This window comes from Danio aesculapii, chromosome 21, assembly GCF_903798145.1.
Source record: "Danio aesculapii chromosome 21, fDanAes4.1, whole genome shotgun sequence".
NCBI lineage: Eukaryota > Metazoa > Chordata > Actinopteri > Cypriniformes > Danionidae > Danio > Danio aesculapii.
The window spans coordinates 43,747,683-43,769,290 of record NC_079455.1 but is presented as its reverse complement, the minus strand read 5'-3'; the positions used below and the strand labels follow the sequence as shown (position 1 = coordinate 43,769,290).

The following is a 21,608-nucleotide window of genomic DNA, read 5'->3' as shown; positions in this document are numbered from 1 at the left end:
ATTTTACGGTAAATTTCTGTAATTTAATATCTGCTATTTTACTGTAAATTTTTGTAATTTAATATCTGCTATTTTACGGTAAATTTCTGTAATTTAATATCTGCAGTTTTACTGTAAATTTCTGTAATTTAATATCTGCAGTTTTACTGTAAATTTCTGTAATTTAATATCCATTATTTTACGGTAAATTTCTGTAATTTAATATCCGTTATTTTACGGTAAATTTCTGTAATTTAATATCTGTTATTTTACTGTAAATTTCTGTAATTTAATATCTGCTATTTTACGGTAAATTTCTGTAATTTAATATCTGTTATTTTACGGTAAATTTCTGTAATTTAATATCTGCTATTTTACGGTAAATTTCTGTAATTTAATATCTGCAGTTTTACTGTAAATTTCTGTAATATCTGTTATTTTACGGTAAATTTCTGTAATTTAATATCTGTTATTTTACGGTAAATTTCTGTAATTTAATATCTGCTATTTTACGGTAAATTTCTGTAATTTAATATCTGCAGTTTTACTGTAAATTTCTGTAATTTAATATCTGCAGTTTTACTGTAAATTTCTGTAATTTAATATCTGTTATTTTACGGTAAATTTCTGTAATTTAATATCTGTTATTTTACGGTAAATTTCTGTAATTTAATATCTGCTATTTTACGGTAAATTTCTGTAATTTAATATCTGCTATTTTACAGTAAATTTCTGTAATTTAATATCTGCAGTTTTACTGTAAATTTCTGTAATTTAATATCTGTTATTTTACAGTAAATTTCTGTAATTTAATATCTGTTATTTTACGGTAAATTTCTGTAATTTAATATCTGTTATTTTACAGTACATTTCTGTAATTTAATATCTGCTATTTTACAGTAAATTTCTGTAATTTAATATCTGCAGTTTTACTGTAAATTTCTGTAATTTAATATCTGTTATTTTACAGTAAATTTCTGTAATTTAATATCTGTTATTTTACAGTAAATTTCTGTAATTTAATATCTGTTATTTTACAGTCAATTTCTGTAATTTAATATCTGTTATTTTAAAGTAAATTTCTGTAATTTAATATCCGTTATTTTACTTTTTCGGCACCTCACCTGCCGAAAATAAACCATAAAAATCCCAGATTTTTTTTTACAGTACAGACGTTTTTTGCACACTCAACAATTCACACATTACTGTCTGGCTAGTTTCTGTCCGCTACTTATAAGCTAAAAAGGCAATAATGGTCCAACATTCCTGACCATTATCACCAATAAAATATTTCCAGTTATCCACTTCCGCCATGGCCTCTTTTGGCTTTAACAAACGTATCCTTCAAGTTTTTTCAAACTTTTTAACGAAAACTTTCTTCCTTTCCCACGGCTGTTGCAATTTCTATCCAATAATTATTGTTCATTTGGTTCTCCCTATGATCACGCACGGATGGATCATAAAGATGTCTGTACAGTCGTATCTGTTTCAGACAGAATCTCTTCAAAGTGTTTCATATTCAACTCAAATGAAACGCGGTGCTGCGCGAACTGTTCGATCAAGTCTCCAAAAATTGTGCACTTCGCCAGCTGAAATCATGTCGCGCGCACCCAAAGCAAACCTCCGCAAACAGAATGATGACGCCACATTTGCCGCGCGCACTGAGTTCAATAACAGAAAGCTGATTGGCTATTGCATGTTGGTCTCATTTGTAGTTGTAATACAGCAAATTACATTTGCACTAGTGAAATAAAGAACTACAACACCATGAAACCAAGCAACAACAACAACAAAGAATTTAAATGAGCATTAGATGTAGCGTTACATGGACATCAGGAAAATATAATACCTGTGCAAAAATATTTAAGACCCAGAACAGCCAATTTAAGACCTTTTAAGGCCTAAAATTTAGATTTTTAAATCAGAAACCCTGCTCAAGAACATCACTAATATTGCTGTTCTCCAGTGTGAATTTTCTCATGATGTTTCAGGCTTCCTGAAAAAGTGAAACTCTTCTTACAGTGTGAACACTGATACGGTTTCTCTCCAGTGTGAATCCTCTGGTGTGTTTTTAAGTTGCCTGATGACGTAAAGCTCTTCCCACAGTCTGAACACACGTAAGGTTTGTCTCCAGTGTGAACGCTGCTGTGAATTCTCAAATTTTCCAGTCGTGAAAAACTCTTTCCACAAAAAGAGCAGCAGTGAGGCTTCAGTCCAGAGTGAACTTTCAGATGTGCGCTCAGGTTTGACGAATAAACAAATGTTTTATCGCACTGATCACAGCTTAATGGCTTCCCTCCAGTGTGAGAGAGCAGATGCTCTTTGAGAGCGTGTTTATATATGTAACTCTTTCCACACTGACAGCAGATGTATGGTCTCTCTCCGGTGTGAATCCTCATGTGTGAAACCAGCCTTCCTTTCTCTGTGTACCTCTTTCCACACTCAGTGCATGTCAACAGACTTTCCCCAGTGTGAAATCTCATGTGTCTGGTGAAATGTGATTTTTTTTGGTAGATCTTTCCACACTCACAGCAGATGAACGGGCCTTTGGCTCCAGTTTCTCCAGCTTGTTTTTGTCTGAAGGTTTCCTCAGTCTGTGAACTGACTGCATCTCCATATTCATCTGTGAAAAGGTCAGGTTTATTAAACCAGCGGTGTTTGCCTTCATTCCAAAATCGATTCATTTAATAGAGCTGTTAAATAAGCATAAATGTGAAACAAAATAGGAAATACAGTTGTAGCTAAATATATGACCTGTGGTTTGCAGGGCCGGAGTGGGACTCCTTTTCAGCCCTGGGATTTCAAGCCTTAGTCTGGCCCACTTCAGTTCACGACTGACTATATTAAAATACCTTCATTACCGATTCAGTACTTCAGCAAAGATTTATTTGAACAGTTAACACAATGTTTAGCAGTATCAGAATCCATTTTCTGTAAGAATTAGAGCTCATAAATATCCAAAACTTGAAATAAAAAAAATTTAATGTATTTAATTTTTTAATGACACAAGAGCTGTGCGATTAATCGAAATCGAATTGTAATTTGAATCGTTTCGATTAGCTAATCGCAAGAGGCTGCGTTATGAAATTTATTTGTATTATATAATTACCCCCACCCAGAGCAAATGTGTGACTGCCGTCTGTGTGTGATAGTCTTACTATTCAATTACGTGAGCACACTTTTGTTCTACCCAATCAGAATTGCGTGACAGAACCATGCGGAAAGCCCACAATAATTTTATATATTTTACAGTAAACTTCTGTAATTTAAAACCTGTTATTTTATGCTAAATGTCTGTAATTTAATATTTGTTATTTTACGGTACATTTTTGTAATGTAATATCTGTTATTTTATAGTAAATTTCTGTAATGTAGTATCTGTTATTTTATAGTAAATTTCTGTAATGTAATATCTGTTATTTTACAGTAAATTTCTGTAATTTAATATCTGTTATTTTATGGTAAATTTCAGTAGTTTAGTATCTGTTATTTTACAGTAAATTTCTGTAATTTAATATCTGTTATTTTATGGTAAATTTCAGTAGTTTAGTATCTGTTATTTTACAGTAAATTTCTGTAATTTAATATCTGTTATTTTATGGTAAATTTCTGTAATTTAATATCTGTTATTTTACGGTAAATTTCAGTAATTTAGTATCTGTTATTTTACGCTAAATTTCTGTAATGTAATATCTGTTATTTTACAGTAAATTTCTGTAATGTAATATCTGTTATTTTACGGTAAATTTCTGTAATTTAATATCTGTTATTTTACAGTAAATTTCTGTAATTTAATATCTGTTATTTTATGGTAAATTTCAGTAGTTTAGTATCTGTTATTTTACAGTAAATTTCTGTAATTTAATATCTGTTATTTTATGGTAAATTTCTGTAATTTAATATCTGTTATTTTACGGTAAATTTCAGTAATTTAGTATCTGTTATTTTACGCTAAATTTCTGTAATGTAATATCTGTTATTTTACAGTAAATTTCTGTAATGTAATATCTGTTAATTTATGGTAAATTTCTGTAATTTAATATCTGTTATTTTACAGTAAATTTCTGTAATTTAATATCTGTTATTTTACGGTAAATTTCTGTAATTTAATATCTGTTATTTTACAGTAAATTTCTGTAATTTAATATCTGTTATTTTACGGTAAATTTCTGTAATTTAATATCTGTTATTTTACAGTAAATTTCTGTAATTTAATCTCTGTTATTTTATGGTAAATTTCTGTAATTTAATATCTGTTATTTTACAGTAAATTTCTGTAATTTAATATCTGTTATTTTACGGTAAATTTCTGTAATTTAATATCTGTTATTTTACAGTAAATTTCTGTAATTTAATATCTGTTATTTTACAGTAAATTTCTGTAATTTATTATGTGTTACTTTACGGTAAATTTCTTTAATGTAATATCTGTTAATTTATGGTAAATTTCTGTAATTTAGTATCTGTTATTTTACGATAAATTTCTGTAATGTAATATCTGTTATTTTACAGTAAATTTCTGTAATTTAATATCTGTTATTTTACTTATTTTCACACTTTTGTTCTACCCAATCAGAATTGTGTGACAGAACCATGTGGAAAGCCCAGAAAAAAACAAACAAACAGGAAAGCATGAACAAGTGGAATGATGGCGTCTGCTGCTTCAGAAGCAATAATAGATGAATTCATATCAAAGACAAACAGCACGTCGGTAATATGGGAATATTTTGGTTTTAAAGTCACAGACACCAAACAAAAACAGGTCATTTGTAAGAGCTGTCGCGGAATTGCGGCCCCAGTAGAAGGAAATACAACATCCAGCACCTGAAAAAGCACCACAGGAGGCTATATGAAGAGTGTCTTGCTAAAAAGTCAACTCATAGTACTCAATCTAGTAGCTAGCAACAGAAAAGTACAATTTCTGAGTTTTTACACAGTAGGAAAGAACATCACAAAGGCAAGAGGAGACGTGATAACTCACTACTTTTTGCTCTAGAGAAAAATTAGTGTTTAATATATATATTTATAAACAAATTTGATATAGAAATAGGGTTGGTTAATATTTTTTTTCAGTTCCTTTTTTTTAATGAACACTCACTGCATTTTAGCAGTAAGAAGCTACAATACAGAATATTGAGCTGAAGCTTGACTACAAAATTAAAAATCGCAAATCAAATCCACAATATCTGTTAAAAATATATAAATAAATAATAATAAAAATACCAATTAGATATTTTCCCCAAATCGCACACCCCTAAATGACACCATCATGTCTTTTTCAAGGAAACAGCTGCTTTATAACTTCAAATACTTTTCATAAATATGAGAACATTAAAGGGTGGCTAAAACAGCAACACTGTTCTTTAAAACATCACAATGTCCTTTTCTGCAATATCTGAATATTTATTTTGTGCAAAATTGTTTACAGATATCCAGTCCTTAAACACAAAGAATAACAAGTATTGCACTGTCGAGTAAAGGAGGTCGAGCCTTCTCATTTATAGCTCCTAAACTCTGGAATAGCCTTCCTGATAACGTCCGAGGCTCAGACACACTCTCCCAATTCAAAACTAGATTAAAGACCTATCTGTTCAGTAAAGCATACACTCAATGCACCACCTAGCGGGCTTCCACACAGGTTTCTGCATCTTGTTTATATACACTATGAACAGCAGCTACGCTAATTATTTTCTTTATTCTCCATTTCCACCTGGGGATACTGTTCCCGAGGCCCTCAGACTATGCAGAGTCACTGATTCGATCCAAGACCAACGACGAGATGATCTCAAGGTTTCCATAATCCTGGACCGGGCCATATCCTGAGCAGCTACTGTGGTGGTCATGGAGGAGTGGAGAACATGAGACTGATTCCTGTGACGCTGCAGGGACAGACGAGTCTCCGCTGAGGTCAGCTTCCAGCCTCCGCCGCTGAGACTGCAGCTCTGCACAAGACGTTTGGCCAGCGGAGAAATTAAAATGGTCGTGCCCAACTGAGTCTGGTTTCTCTCAAGGTTTTTTTCTTCACTTTTGCCATTTAGTGAAGTTTTTTTTCCCTCTCCGCTGTCGCCACTGGCTTGCATGGTTCGGGATCTGTAGAGCTGCGCATCGTTGGATTTGCTCTTCAATATTTGGACTCTCAGTAGTGATTATTAAACCACACTGAACTGAGCTAAACTGAACTGAACTTAAACACTACAAACTGAACTACACTGTTCCTATTTACTATGACCTTTTATGTGAAGCTGCTTTGACACAATCTACATTGTATAAGCGCTATACAAATAAAGGTGAATTGCATTGAAATGAAAAACTTATCTGCCACAGTATTACTTTCTAATGATGGCTTCATGTTTTTCCCCTTTTTAGCTTTCTAATCAAGTTAAGTCAGATTTAGTTTAGTTTATTTGTTTACAGGGTCAACGCACATTAATAAACATTACAGTAAAATGGGCCAGAATTAGCCAAGAATGGCTATTTTTCATCTGTAGACCCCTTACAGAATGTTAAGTCACACCTAAAATAGAAGCACAGAATAATAACAGAAAATACAATTTGATATATAAAATACAATTAAAAAATAAACAACAACAGACTGATGGCAGCAGAAGAGGACAAAAAGTGTGAAGAATACAGTACTAATGCTGACAATGCTGATTTATCACGAATTAATTTTTAACAAGAGACTGAAAAGAACGAACAGTAAGTGATCTACTAATTGTTGGAGGGATGGAGTTCCATTCTCTAGCGACTTTCACTGAAAATACTGACTGTATTATTCCTCTGTATCCTCTGACTGTATTATTCCTCTCAAAAAAAAGTACATTTAGTCAATCCCCTCTTTCACCACCTCTAGTAGGTCGGTGAGCAGTGATTTATTGATGCAGTGAATCATCTGATTTCATTAACTGTCTCAGAGCATTTTTCATTAAGCAGGTGTAATATTAATTAATATTAATAATTCGAATTATTATATTTATTCAGTGACATTCCTACCTGCCTGCTCTAGTGCGTTGGGCTCATGAGTGGTGCTTGGTAACCAGTGGCGCTTCTAGGGGAGGGCCAGGTGGGGCCGGTGCCCCCGTGTCAACAAGCAACAAGCTTGGCCTCCTCTCTGGCCCCTCTAAATTTGGATGAGTTTTTTTTTGTGTCAACGCCACGTAGCTTCTTACTGCTAAAACGCAGTTCTCCAATACAGAATATTGCGCTGAAGCAAAATTAAAATCGCAAATCAAATCAAATCCACAATATCTGTTAAAAATATATAAATAAATAAAAATAAAAATCCCAATTAGATATTTTCCCCTAATCGCACACCCCTAAATGACACCATCATGTCTTTTTCAAGGAAACAGCTGCTTTATACCTTCAAATACTTTTCATAAATATGAGAACATTAAAGGGTGGCTAAATTAGCAACACTATTCTTTAAAACATCACAATGTCCTTTTCTGCAATATCCGAATATTTATTTACGGAGAAGCGAGATCAGCCATCGGTGGCAGACTGCAGAGATATGACTGAGGCCTCTCTCCATGCTCTCGGTGTCGCCTACACTCTCGGTGTAGCACGCACTCGCTGTCTCTGCTTTTGCACGCACTCGCCCACTTTGTCAGTGACGGTGCTGCGCGCATCAGTTCCCCGCATTTGTCAGAAGTTAACCCCCAAATTGACACAGGTAATAAAAAGATTCGACTTCAGTCATGTTCATGTTGAGTAAAACTATCAAAATGTCCACTGTTGAATATATTAGACTTCTGTTTTCAATAGCAACTGTTGCGACTTCCAATTGCCGCTATTGTTGGTAGAGTGAGCGAGTTTTTAACGCGTAAAGTCAGAGTCCGTAGGCAAAATAGATGCAAATAAAAACGTCTTTATTTTCCAATCAACAGAATTACTTCATCACTTTTCTTTAATCTATATGCACATTTCTCTGTTACCTTAAGTTGTTATGTTTAGTTGAGTTACTTCACGTCACGTTACGTTACGGTCAAAAACTGTGTGCTTCCTACCAACGCTCTCTTCCATGCAGTGAAGCCACAGTTATATAGTCTGGTACTGACACCTTGTGGCCAATCGCCAATTTACAATGTATGGCTCCTACAGCGACACTTTAAAAATCCTCAGCTATGCATATTTTTATCATCAGAAATTTAGTGTACATAGTTTAACGTTGGGAAATGCAGTCTTGAATTTACAAACAGCCGGCAAGTACCGGAGAACAGATGTAATATGTTGATCAAATGTAGTTTTCTGTCACACTCATGTAAAAGTCATATTCAATTTAGTTTTGCCTTCATTTGTTTTTGATTTCCGTCGTGACATAAAGAACGAGTCTTCAACACATGATTACAACACATTTTAAAACAGAATAGTTTATCTAATTTCTAATAACTACTTGTTTTATCTTCCCCATGGTGACAGTCAGTGCATAATGCTTTACTAGTTATTTAGCAAGATAGTTATATTCAGACAAAGTCCCTTTAAGTATTTTATAGTCTTTAATTCAGATTAAAGTGTAATTTAAAGACTTATGTTAACTAGGAAAGTTGGAATAATTAGTCAAAGTTATTGAATAACTGGTTTGTTGTGTAGACCAGTCTTTCCCAACCCTGTTCCTGAAGGCACACCAACAGTCCACATTTTCAATCTCTCCCTAATCAAACACACCTGAATCAACTTATCATAACATCAGAAGAGACTCCAACACCTGAAGTTAATGGGTCAGATAACGGAGACATCCAAAATATGTACTGTTGGTGCGCCTCCAGGAACAGGGTTGGGAAACACTGGTGTAGACAATCAATAAAATATACAGTAAATATTTCTTAAGGAGGCTAATAATGCTGACCTTAAAATAGATTTTTTTTTTTTAAATAAACTGCTTTTATTCAAGAAATAAACTATAAGAAATAATACTTATTACGACTCCAGAAGAGGGGCGACGCAGTAGGTATTGCTGTTGCCTCACAGCAAGAAGGTTGCTGGTTTGAGCCTCGGCTGGGTCAGTTGGCGTTTCTGTGTGGAGTTTGCATGTTCTTTGCAGTACGCGTGGGTTTCCTCCGGGTGCACCATTTTTCCTCCACTTTCCAAAGACATGCGGTACAGGTGAATTGGGTAGGCTAGATTGTCCGTAGTGTATGTGTGTGAATGAGTGTGTGTGGATGTTTCCCAGAGATGGGTTGCAGCTGGAAGGGCATCCACTGCGTAAAAATGTGCTGGATAAGTTGGCGGTTCATTCTGTTGTGGCGACCCCTGATTAATAAAAGGACTAAGCCGAAATGAAAATGAATGAATGAATGAATGAATGAATGAATGAATGACTCCAGAAGAATTATTTGTGTTTTACAGGAATACTGTGAAATTTTTCTTGGTTTGTTAATCACTTGGGAAACATTATTTTTAATTACTGGGAAGGCAAAAGAATTGACTTCAACTGCATCTGTTAAAGTTTACAGGTGCATAAAAGTTCCTTGATGTACTGGAATGTTAGAAATGTGTTATCTTAAAATACAAAGTTACTTAATAATTAAAATAAATTAAATGCATCAAATAATTTAACATGGAAGATTATATGCCCCCTAAAAAATATGCCCCCTAAAAGTACAAGTGGCCTCTGCCTGCCCACCCCCCTAGATACTTTGGTCTATAACCACCACTGTTCAATCAATTCACCTATAGCAAGTCTTTGGACTTGCAGGGGAAACTGGAGCACCAGATGAAAACCCACACCAACACGGGGAAACATGCAAACTCCACAAAGAAATGCCAACTGACCAAGCCAAGGCTCGAAGCAGCGACCTTCTTGCTGTGAGGTGACATTGCTACCCACTGCGCCACTGCAGTGATGCTCCTTATCAGTCATTAAAAAGAAAGAACAAATAAAAACACTAACCTATTAGTTCCTCTGTCTCTTCCTCTTTTATTCTGCAGGGTTCTTCTTCAATCTCCATCTTCACTATAGTTGTTTCTCCTGTAGTAATTCTAGCTTCTTCTTCAGCTGAGGGAAGATGGGAATATTCCTCAACAGTTAAACTCTCATCACGTGTAAATATATAGATAAGTTGGTCAATTTAAAGTTGGACATGATGAAAGAAATCAACAAGAACATCAGAGTTGGATGCGTTTCCAGTAACCGCCTCTGTTGATTGTTTTGATTCACTAAAATGAACCGACTCTTAAGAATCATTCGTTCGGGAATCAAACTCAAGCTCTATACGCGCATGAGTAGAATTTTCCCAATAAAAATAAAATAAACACACTCACAAACCGGCAAAAATCGTAAGTAAAGTAACTTTCTACTCACATATTGATAAAACAAGTTCACAGCCGCAGCCATTTAACCGCAGACCATGAATACTAACGCTGTCTGTTGTCAGTTTCGTATATAAAACAGTCAATAATTAGGATGATACAGATTACCTGCGTAATATTATTTTCCTTACATGTGTCAATAAGAAATTTAAACATTATTTAGTCAGTATGGCATTAAATAATTCCAGGGAAAGCTGATTTACTCACCGCCAGCTTCAGCACCATCTGTTTTGTGCATCACTAAAATTGTTCCGTGTTTCTACACATCCATATAGTTCCCACTCTATGTCGGCTTAAAGGGATAGTTCACCCAAAACAAAAACAAAAATCTGTCACCATTTTCCCACCCTTTTACCCCTTTATGAGTTTCTTTATTTTGTTGAACACAAATAAATATATTTTAAAGAAAGCTAGAAACCACTGACTTCCATAGTATTTATTTTCCTATGGAAGTCAATGGTTACAGGTTTTTATCTCTCTTCAAAATATCTTCTTTTGTGTTTAACAGAAGTAAGAAACTCATAAAGGGTTAAGGGGAAGTATGGTCAATGAACTTTCGCTTTCTTTTAAAAAATAAAAATAAACTCACTATTTTCCTAACCAAAGCTCAATACAAAAGCAGGACCCTATCCAACAAAAGCTGGTTAAAAATATAACTAATGTAGACATGGTCAAGACGATCTGCTGCAGGTCAAAGCGAGCATAAGAATGGGGAAGAAAGGGAATTTAAGTGACTTTGAACGTGGCATGGCTGTTGGTGCCAGACGGGCTGCTCTGAGTATTTCAGAAACTGCTGATCTACTGAGATTTTCATGCACAACCATCTCTAGGGTTTACAGAGACTGGTCTGAAAAAGAGGAAATGTCCAGTGAGCGGCAGTTCTGTGGGCGCAAATGCCTTGTTGATGTCAGAGGTCAGAAGAGAATGGCCAGACTGGTTCCAGCTGAAAGGAAACAGTAACTCAAATAAGCACTCGATACAACCGAGGTCTGCAGAAGAGCATCTCTGAACACACAACACGTCCAACCTTGAGGCGGATGGGCTACAGCAGCAGAAGACCACACCGGGTGCCACTCCTGTCAGCTAAGAACAGGAAACTGACGCTACAATTCACACAGGCTCACCAAAACTGGACAATAGAAGATTGGAGAAACGTTGCCTGGTCTGATGAGTCTCCATTTCTGCTGCCACATTCGGATGCTCGGCTCAGAATTTGGTGTCAACAACATGAAAGCATGGATCCATCCTGCCTTGTTCAGGCTGGTGGTGGTGGTGTAATGGTGTGGGGGATATTTTCTTGGCACACTATTTGTTTAAAAAATAAACAAAAACAACATCGATTCTTAATAAACTCACACTCAATTCTCCTATGAGCTGAAAATTGGATGAAAATATCCCATAAAAAGTCAAACAAACAAAGTCGCAATCTAACGTTACCAAACGCTGATGGAAAGTAGTTCTATACGCCAAGATAAATATATCCAGCAAGCTCATTGAATAAAGTAGGCTAAATAAAAATACGAAAAATAAATTATTTTTAATAGTTTTTTAATAATAAAAAATATTTTTAATAGCCTATTTATTAACAACGAAAGAGGGGTTTTGTACTGCGATTGTGATATAGAAATACAGTCAGACCTGCAGATCACTACTGACGCGGTGTCTGGTATAATTTTTATAAAAACAACAGACATAATGAGGATGATACAGAAAATAAACTATAGTCTATATCGTTCTTTTTCCTCGCAGATGTAAATGAGCGTGACGAGAAACACAAATGAACTCAAAATATAAAATAATATCAGGTAAAGTCGTTTAGCTACTCACCGTATTTGCTTCTCCACCACATCTGTTTGTGCATCATTTAAACTGTTTGTTATTGGATCCATCCGCTTAACCACAGGTCCCAGAACAGTAAACGGGATCATATTTTAAAAATATTACTACTTTTAGTTAAGTTTTTAATAGCGAAAATCGAATTATAATAGTTATTATAAATTAGCTAGCCTTATTAATTATTAACTAATTGTAACCTTATAATAAATTCCTTATTTTAATTAATCAACTAATATTTATAATTATTATAATCAATCATAATTAATATAATCAATAATGAAAATAAATGTACCAGCTTGCTTCAACCTCTTTTGCACAATATTCCCCTTTCTCTTGCACAATTTCCTGCACAACATTGTTCAGTCTCATGTAAAAGTACTTGCGTAGTTCGTCTTATGTGTTAAGTATTGTATAGTTTATGCTAGTTATGCATGGGTTTTTATAATAGCTCCAGTGTTGTGTTTGTATTCATGACTAATTTATTTAATTCCCCTGTATGTCCACACATAGCGGAATGACAATAAAGCTCGACATGACTTGATTTAAATGTTAATTAACAACATAAATTAAAATATTGCAGTAATTATAAGGTTACAAAATTAATTACCTACAATAATCCAATGAGCTAGCCTACTTATTATTAACTAATTGTAACCTTATATTAAATTCCTTATTTTAATGTTAACTTTTAATATTAATTATTTAAAAATTATCAAACAACACATAAATTAAAATATTGAATTTAATATAAGACTATTAATTACCTAATCACTGTTAATAAGTGGATCACATCGTTGGTTTTGATTTGTCAGATGTAAGCCTAACATAGTAAGAACAGAAGAATTGTCTACGTATAATTTATTTACGGAGTAATTGATAATACCTAGGTTGTGTTTTTAAGTTTTCACTCATGGTTATTTTTTATTATTTTTACTTTTAGCCAGAATGTTCTTTTTGTGATTGTAAAAATGAACCAAATATTTTTTTTAATCATAATTCTGACATAAAATATTAAAATAGCCTTTCTTCAGTTCTCTGATGATGATTTATTAGATAATGCTGTCAAAATCATAGACTTGCTCAGCCAAAAGTTTATATCTACAAATAAAATGTTCAACTTTCAAACTAAGCTTTTTATTTCTTTAAAATAAAATGTAATTCATTTTATTAACATCATCAAATAAAAATGTACTAAGTTTTACTTTATTTCTGTAAAATGGGTTTTGCCGATTCCCTCAAACTGAGAAACATCAAACATTTACAACATACAGTTATTAGAATCACCATTGAATTGTTGAAATAAGCCCCCTTGTCCCCCCAAAAATCCATTATTATTATTATTTATTGATTGATTAAAAAAAATAATTATATATATATATATATATATATATATATATATATATATATATATATATATATATATATATATATATATATATATATATATATATACACATACATATACATATATACACATACATATACATACATACATACATATATATAAAAAGTTTTTGAAAATATCAATGCTTCACCTCAAAACAAAAACTAACACACTTTTGTGGTGCCGATGGTGATTTATGATGCTGCCACCTGACTCACAATGCTGATATAAACAATTAATGTTCAACTGAACTCAACATTACAAACTGATCTCTCAAATAATCAAACTTCATTTTCCTTCAGCTTAGTCCCTTTATTAATCAGGGGTCACCACAGCGGAATGAACCGCCAACTATTCCAGCATGTTTTACACAGCGGATGCCCTTCCGGCTGCAACCCAGTACTGGGAAACACCCATACACACTCACATTCACACAGACACTCACACGCTACGACCAATTTAGGGAGCACCCAGAGGAAACCCACGCCTACACAGGGTGAACATGCAAACTCCACACAGAAACGCCAACTGGCCTAGCCGGGACTAGAACCAGCGGCCTTCTTGCTGTGAGGCCATAATTAAATGTCTGCCTAATTAAAATTGTTCTCAAAGGTAACATTTACAACCCAAATGAGAGACGAGGGCTCGATCCTAAACGTTAATAAACATTTTAACCACTAGATGGCAGCATCAAAATAGTAAAAACAGAAAGAGACACATAGTAAAAGATTGTCTTTTATTTAAACATAGCCTACTTTGAAATATCAATCAATACATTATAGAAGACCTATTATGCCCCTTTATATTAGATGTAAAATAAGTCTCTGATGTCCCATATGTGAAGTTTCAGCTCAAAATACCACAAAGATAATGTTTTATAACTCTCTAAAACTGACCCTTTTAGGCTTTGATCCCAATTGTGGTGTTTTGGTGACTGTCGCTTTAAATTCAAATGAGACTGTGCTCTTTTCAAAAGAGGGCGGAGCTACAAATGCCTGTGTCAGCATAGTGGCAGATTTAAGAACAAGACTAACGTCCTATGCTAATGAGTGTGTTAGACTGCGTCAGTCTAAGGAGACTCAAGTGTTCATTTGTGCTTCATCTAATACTCCAAATTCATAATCCTCTTAGTCGCTGACATTATCTTCAGCAGGTGAAAACTCTAATGGCAGATGGCTGCTTCTCACTCAGGGTTGTTTATGCTAATGAGGGACAGATCGTCACTAATAGAAGCTGGTTATACACTCACCGGCCACTTTATTAGGTACATCTTACTAGTACCGGGTTGGACCCCCTTGAACTGCCTTAATCCTTCGTGGCATAGATTCAACAAGCTACTGGAAATATTCCTCAGAGATTTTGCTCCATATTGACATGATAGCATCACACAGTTGCTGCAGATTTGTCGACTGCACATCCATGATGAGAATCTCCCGTTCCACCACATCACAAAGCTGCTCTATTGGATTTAGCTCTGGTGACTGTGGAGCCCATTTGAGTACAGTGAACTCATTGTCATGTTCAAGAAACCAGTCTGAGATGATTCACGCTTTATGACATGGTGCATTATCCTGCTGGAAGTAGCCATCAGAAGATAGAGACACTGTGGTCATAAAGGGATGGACATGGTCAGCAACAATACTCAGGTAGGCTGTGGCGTTGACACGATGCTCAATTGGTACTAATGAGCCCAAAGTGTGCCAAGAAAATATCCGCCACACCATTACACCACCACCAGCCTGAACTGTTGATACAAGGCAGGATGGATCCATGCTTTCATGTTGTTGAGGCCAAATTCTGACCCGACCATCTGAATGTGGCAGCAGAAATGGAGACTCATCAGACCAGGCAACGTTTCTCCAATCTTCTATTGTCCAGTTTTGGTGAGCCTGTGTGAATTGTAGCCTCAGTTTCCTGTTCTTAGCTGACAGGAGTGGCACCCGGTGTGGTCTTCTGCTGCTGTAGCCCATCCGCCTCAAGGTTGGACGTGTTGTGTGTTCAGAGATGCTCTTCTGCAGACCTCGGTTGTAACGAGTGCTTATTTGAGTTACTGTTGCCTTTCTATCAGCTGGAACCAGTCTGGCCATTCTCCTCTGGCATCAACAAGGCATTTGCGCCCACAGAACTGCCGCTCACTGGATATTTCCTCTTTTTCGGACCATTCTCTGTAAACCCTAAAGATGGTTGTGCGTGAAAATCCCAGTTTCTGAAATACTCAGACTAGATCGTCTGGCACCAACAAACATGCACAAAGTCACTTAAATCCCCTTTCTTCCCCATTCTGATGCCAGGAGCAAATCGTCTTGACCATGTCTACATGCCTAAATGCACTGAGTTGCTGCCATGTGATTGTCTGATTAGAAATTTGCGCTAACGAGACAGGTGTACCTAATTGGCAGATGAGTGTATTTGCATGTTGTTGTCACACAACTGTGTTTAAAACCTCTTATAAAAGTGATTGTTGCATAATAGCCCCCCTTTAAACTGAACAATCCATCAACAGCACTAGTGCAGCTTTTCTCCACTATGAACTCTCTGATGAACTTTTAAGGATGATAAACGAGTGAAAGTCGTCCCACATGACGAGCACTGATAGGGTTTTTCTCCAGTGTGAATCCTCTGGTGAACTTTTAAGACTGTTGAATGAGTGAAACTCTTCCCACAGTGTGAACACTGATACGGTTTCTCTCCAGTGTGAATCCTCTGGTGTGTTTTTAAGTTGCTTGATGCGGTGAAGCTCTTCCCGCAGTCTGAGCACACATGAAGTTTCTCTCCAGTGTGAATAAGCTCGTGCTCTTTTAGCTTTTGCAGATATGAAAAACTCTTTGCACAAACAGAACAAACATGAGGCTTCAATCCAGAGTGAACGTTGAGGTGTAATCTTAAGTTTGATGAACAAACAAACGATTTCTCGCACTGATCGCAGCTGAACGGCTTCACTCCGGTGTGAATGAGCTGATGTCCTTTGAGAACTCTTTTAGATGTGAAACTCTTCCCACACTGAGTGCACGTATACGGCTTTTCTCCAGTGTGAATCCTCATGTGCACCTTAAGGTCTTTGTTACACGTGTAACTTTGTTTACACCGAGTACATACAAATGGTTTTTCTCCGGTGTGAATCCTCATGTGTGATTTCAGCGTTTCTTTCTCTGTGAACGTCTTTCCACATTCGGCGCAGGTGAATGGGTTTCCTCCAGAGTGAAATATTTTGTGTCGGTAAAAACTTGATTTATGTTTGTAACTCTTTCCACACTCGCAGCAGATGAAGGATCTTTGCGCTCCGGTTTCTCCTGACAGCTTTTGAGGTATTGTGTTTTCAGTCTGTGAACAGACTGCATTGCCATCTTCACCTGTGAAAAGATTAGGTTTGTCTTTATTTAATTCCATCAAGTCTAAAAATCTGCTAATTTTAGCATAGCAACTCCAGAGCTAATGTAATTAAATGATTTAAAATGTGTACACAGCAAGGAGGAACCTCCCGCTCTCCCTCATGAAGCTAATACAGAAGTAACTGAAACTGCAATTCATCAAAATTCCGCTAGTCCTGGCTCCATAATAGAGCAGATTTCTATTGAGCCCACTGTTCAAATGGTTCAAACTTTACAACAGAAAAAATGGTGTTTACAGCCTGGTACAAAGAACGATTTTGGTTCATATAGCTAATATTACCCTTCATGACAACTGTGAGGGGGTGAATGTTTTTATAACTCATCCATTTCCTTTATATTAGGTTATATTAAGTCTGCATAATTAAGGGCGTGGCCACTTGAGTGACAGCTAGGTCTCCTCCATGTCTCCTCAACTGATTCCGGCTGATTAGCTGCTGAACTCAGCATGTACCTCATATTTTTGTGTTGTTTTATGTGGCTTTACACAGTCAGCTGCTTTTTGGGATCATTTACTACAATTATCAGATGATATGGGATGCTGTGTGCACTTAACTGTGCTCACAAAGCATTCACAAGGCCTCTATTTCCTAGGTGAGTGAAGTTATATACTTGTATACCATCTCTATAAATGTATTTGTTTTATTTAAGATCATTTCTATTTTTCTTTAGAGCTGTAAAGCACTCCAGAATCTGACAGATTGATTAGCTGTAGGCTCTAGAACAGTCATGTGAAACGTTATCATACAGTGTTATGCCTGGATTTCATCAATAACCTTGCATTTACTAACACAGACTATAATTGAAGTGTTTGGAAGTAATTTGTGTACAAAAACTTCATAAGAACAATGTTTAGTGGCTCAATGTATTACAACAGTGTTTTTAAAAGGCTAAACTATTTATTGATATAGGCTGCGTCCGAAACCGGCAACTACTCAGTAGATACTGCATTTGAATTTAAACGCACTACTCGGCCGTTAGAAAAGCACTGTCTATACAGTACAAATCTAAGAAGTATGAATGGAATTCGGACGTACTACATCCGCAATTTTGTCATGGTCACATGACCTACATGCGTCAGTTGCGTCGCTTCACTGTCATTCATGAATTCTCTCGCGGAGCATCAAGGGATAGCGCAGCATGCATGGGATGCGCACTTCAGAATCTCATCGGGATAGTCATCCGGGTACTTCTCGCATACTGATTTTAGCGTACTGTATAGTATGGGAGTATGCAGTTTCGGATGCAGCCACAGTGTACAGCCAAGCACATATGGCGGGGGGGGGGGGGGGGGGGGGGGGGGGGGGGGGGGTAGTGCGTGCCCCAGTAGAGCTTTATGTCTAGCAACGGCCCTGACATGTGGTCAGAACACAAACGAGTCGCAGGTAATCAAGTATTAAGCGTTTTGCCCAAAGAAAAGCCAGTCTAAACAAAATGCTAGCAGGCATCTCACGCTCCGCCTCTTTGCCCTTTTTTGGTTACCTCCGGTAGACGCAATGATGCGTGAACAAAATGGAGACAGTTGCCCACGCCCACTTGTGACGTCACGGATTCTACGCCCATATCTTTTACGGTCTATGTTACATAGTAATGATGGGAAGTTCGAATCATTTTTCTGACTCAGAGTCAACTAGTGTCATTTAGCGAGGTGAACGAATCTTTTTTAATTTCATCATTTTGTTCAGTTTGCCTAAAATATTAATAAAATGCTATGAGCTGCTTTCAGACTCATCTACAACTACACCAAAATGTTGATTACAATACAAACAAGTCATCACTAGAATGCTATAAGAAAGAGAAAACAATCCTTTATCGTTTACCTGCTCTGTTGTCTATGATTGTGTCAGCTCACCTCTTCTGACAGGTCTTCAAATTTGAGTGGTTCGTTCTCGTCACACAGACAGTTTAATATAAGCTTAACCAATGGACTTTAGACAGAGCCGATAGGAGCCAAATTAGTTTACCTTTCGAGTCTTCTGGTTTTTGAGTCGTTCGTTCATCATGTAAGAGAGATGAATCAAACCAGAGGACTCGAGAAATGAATGAATCAATTCTTTTTCCAGCTCTAAATGCATATGACTGTCTTTCACGTGATGAAGGAACGACTCCAAGCTGAAAGAAGACTCGAAAAAGGAACTAATCTCCTACTCCACCTGCACAAATGTCCTGAGAGGACTCATTGTTCTCAAATCACAGAAAAGATTTGTTCAAAATCAACGAATCGTTCAAGAACGACTCATCGCTAGTGCATAGTTACAGGCCTTTGTTTGAACGTCCTGCAATATGAATAGTTATATACAGTTTAAGTCAGAATTATTAGCCCTCCTGTATATTTATTACTTCTGTTTAACGAAAAGAAGCATTTTTGCAACACATTGGTGCAAATTACACGCCAGTTTGACTACCTATTTAATGATCCCTCTGAAGAATGTCAAAACAAGGTGTGTTGGGGGTCAGCCCTTTTATAAGTGAGAAATAGGTTGGTCTAAGGCTGTGCAATTAATTTTTTTGTTTTTTATTGAGATATTCATTGCATTGCATAGCATTAGCAAATATTACAACATCTCTAGTTTTTGTTTTTTCAAAAAAGAAATCAACAAATTAAATAACACACATAAAAAACAAACAAACAAACAAAATAAAATAAAAAAATTAAGTAATTCATATAAACCAAGCGGCAACCTCCCGCTCTCCCTTGGGAAGCCAATACGGAAGTAACTGAAACTGCAATTCATCAAAATTCCGCTAGTCCTGGCTCCATAATAGAGCAGATTTCAATTGAGCCCACTGTTAGAATGGCCAACTTTACAGCAGAAAAAAAGGTGTTTACAGCCTGGTACAAAGAACGATTTTGGTTCATATAGCTATTATTACCCTCCATGACAACTGTGAGGGGGTGAATTTTTTTTATAACTCATCCATTTCCTTTATATTAGGTTATATTAAGTTTGCATAATTAAGGGCGTGGCCACTTGAGTGACAGCTTGGTCTCACTGGTCACTGGTCGCAGATTAGCCCCTTATCTCGGCATATTCATCATATTTTTGTGTTGTTTTATGTGGCTTTACACAGTCAGCTGCCTTTTGGACTTATTTCTTACAATTATCAGATGATATGTGATGCTGTGTGCACTTAATGTGCTCACAAACCATTCATGTGGCCTCGTTTCCCTGGTGAGTAAAGTTATATACTTGTATACCATCTCTATAAATGTATTTGTTTTATTTAAGATCATTTATATTTTTCTTTAGACCCGTAAAGCACTCCAGAATGTGACAGATTGATTAGCTGTAGGCTCTAGAACAGTCATCTGAAGCGTTGTCATACAGTGTTATGCTGGAGTTCATCAATAGTCTTGCATTTACTAACACACACTATATCTGAAGTGTTTGAAGTATTTCGCGTTTTCCTCCTGTAGAAAAACGTCATAAGAACAATGTTTAGTAGCTCAATGTATTACAACAGTGTTTTTAAAAGTCTAAACACTTTTACTAAACACTTTTAGGCCACAATAAGCCTGTAACACATGTTGTTTTTGAGAACCCTGGAGTGATCTAGTTTTGTCTGAAATTCCGAATATTTCCAAAAGTGGGTCGAAAACTAATTCACAATGTAAAATTTTAGATAGAGTTTTAAAAGGCTGTGCAATTAATTAAAATTCAGTTTAGATTTTGGCTTCCAACGATTACGAACAAACAATAATTGAGAAACTTAAAAAAATGCATATTATGAGACAATGAAAATGTTTTAAGCTTTCATGCATATCAGACCAAAATCCATAAATATGGGTGATTTAAAGAATAAAAAACGAGAAACAAAAAATAGTCATCTCATTTTAATAAAATATCTCATCTATAGCTTGTTTTATTATGTGAGAGACTGAAATAAAACACAAACCTATTCGTTCCTCCGTCTCTTCCTCCTTTATTCTGCAGGTTTCTTCTTTAATCTCCATCTTTACTATAGTATGTCAGTCGTTTCTCCTGCAGTAATTCCTCCTGTTTGCTCTTTCTTTAGCTGTTGGAAGATGAGAATATTCCTCAGCATTTAAACCCTCATATAATGCGTAAATATGTAGATGAGTTGGTAATTTCAGAAAAGTAATCAAGTAATATTACAGCATACCGCTACGGCTGATTGTTTTGATTCACAAAAATGAACCGACTCTCAATAATCATTCGTTCGGGAATCAAAATATAGCCAATTTCTTGTATAAGTCAACATATCCCAATAATTAATAGATTAAACAGATGAATTCAGCAAGTTTGCGTGATTCTAATAAGTAAATATAAGTGTTAGTTATATATAAATAAAAATAGCGTCTTTTACTACATCAAAACAAGTGTGGTGTTAGAAACGCGACTGTGATTTAGAAATACTGCAGCCCACTCATACTAACGCCGCGTCTGTTGTCAGTTTCATGTATAAAACAATAATACAATAATGAGGATGATATAAATGTTGAGCGCTATATTCGTTTCCTCACAGAAATAAATAGAGAGTCACGTCAAAATGACAAATAATAATTACCGTCTGCTTCTTCAGAACATGTTTTGTGCATCGCTTAAATCGTTCCGTGTTTCTACATGTCCACACAGTTCCTCTGTCCACTGGTTTAATCAGAGCTCAGAACCAATAGAAATATTCCATTAATAATAATGGCAATACATTATAATAATGAACATAACTATTTATTGACTATAAATAAAGTA

The 21,608-nt window shown here is 35.7% G+C and overlaps 2 protein-coding genes across 2 annotated transcripts; both read right to left on the bottom strand.

Moving 5' to 3' along the window:
- Positions 1-1,907: 1,907 nt before the first annotated feature.
- LOC130214363 (gastrula zinc finger protein XlCGF7.1-like) lies at positions 1,908-10,639 on the bottom strand. Its single transcript, XM_056446017.1, has 3 exons — positions 10,498-10,639; positions 9,872-9,976; positions 1,908-2,602 (listed from the first exon to the last, which is right to left on the bottom strand). Exons 1-3 carry the CDS (start codon positions 10,526-10,528, stop codon positions 1,926-1,928), a joined length of 813 nt encoding a protein of 270 aa, XP_056301992.1. The 5' UTR covers positions 10,529-10,639; the 3' UTR covers positions 1,908-1,925.
- A 5,369-nt stretch (positions 10,640-16,008) lies between these two features.
- LOC130214360 (gastrula zinc finger protein XlCGF52.1-like) lies at positions 16,009-20,901 on the bottom strand. The gene is made up of 2 exons (XM_056446013.1): positions 20,794-20,901; positions 16,009-16,860 (listed from the first exon to the last, which is right to left on the bottom strand). Exons 1-2 carry the CDS (start codon positions 20,849-20,851, stop codon positions 16,016-16,018), a joined length of 903 nt encoding a protein of 300 aa, XP_056301988.1. The 5' UTR covers positions 20,852-20,901; the 3' UTR covers positions 16,009-16,015.
- Positions 20,902-21,608: the final 707 nt, after the last annotated feature.

Excerpts from the sequence above, each read along its gene's own strand:
- LOC130214363 (XM_056446017.1), bottom strand. The coding sequence starts at position 10,528 with ATGCACAAAACAGATGGTGCTGAAGCTGGCG. Across the intron at positions 9,977-10,497 it reads AGATGGTGCTGAAGCTGGCG|CTGAAGAAGAAGCTAGAATT; the intron begins GTGAGTAAATCA and ends ATCTTCCCTCAG. Across the intron at positions 2,603-9,871 it reads AGAGACAGAGGAACTAATAG|ATGAATATGGAGATGCAGTC; the intron begins GTTAGTGTTTTT and ends ACCTTTTCACAG.
- LOC130214360 (XM_056446013.1), bottom strand. The coding sequence starts at position 20,851 with ATGGAGATTAAAGAAGAAACCTGCAGAATAAAGGAGGAAGAGACGGAG. Across the intron at positions 16,861-20,793 it reads AGAGACGGAGGAACGAATAG|GTGAAGATGGCAATGCAGTC; the intron begins GTTTGTGTTTTA and ends ATCTTTTCACAG.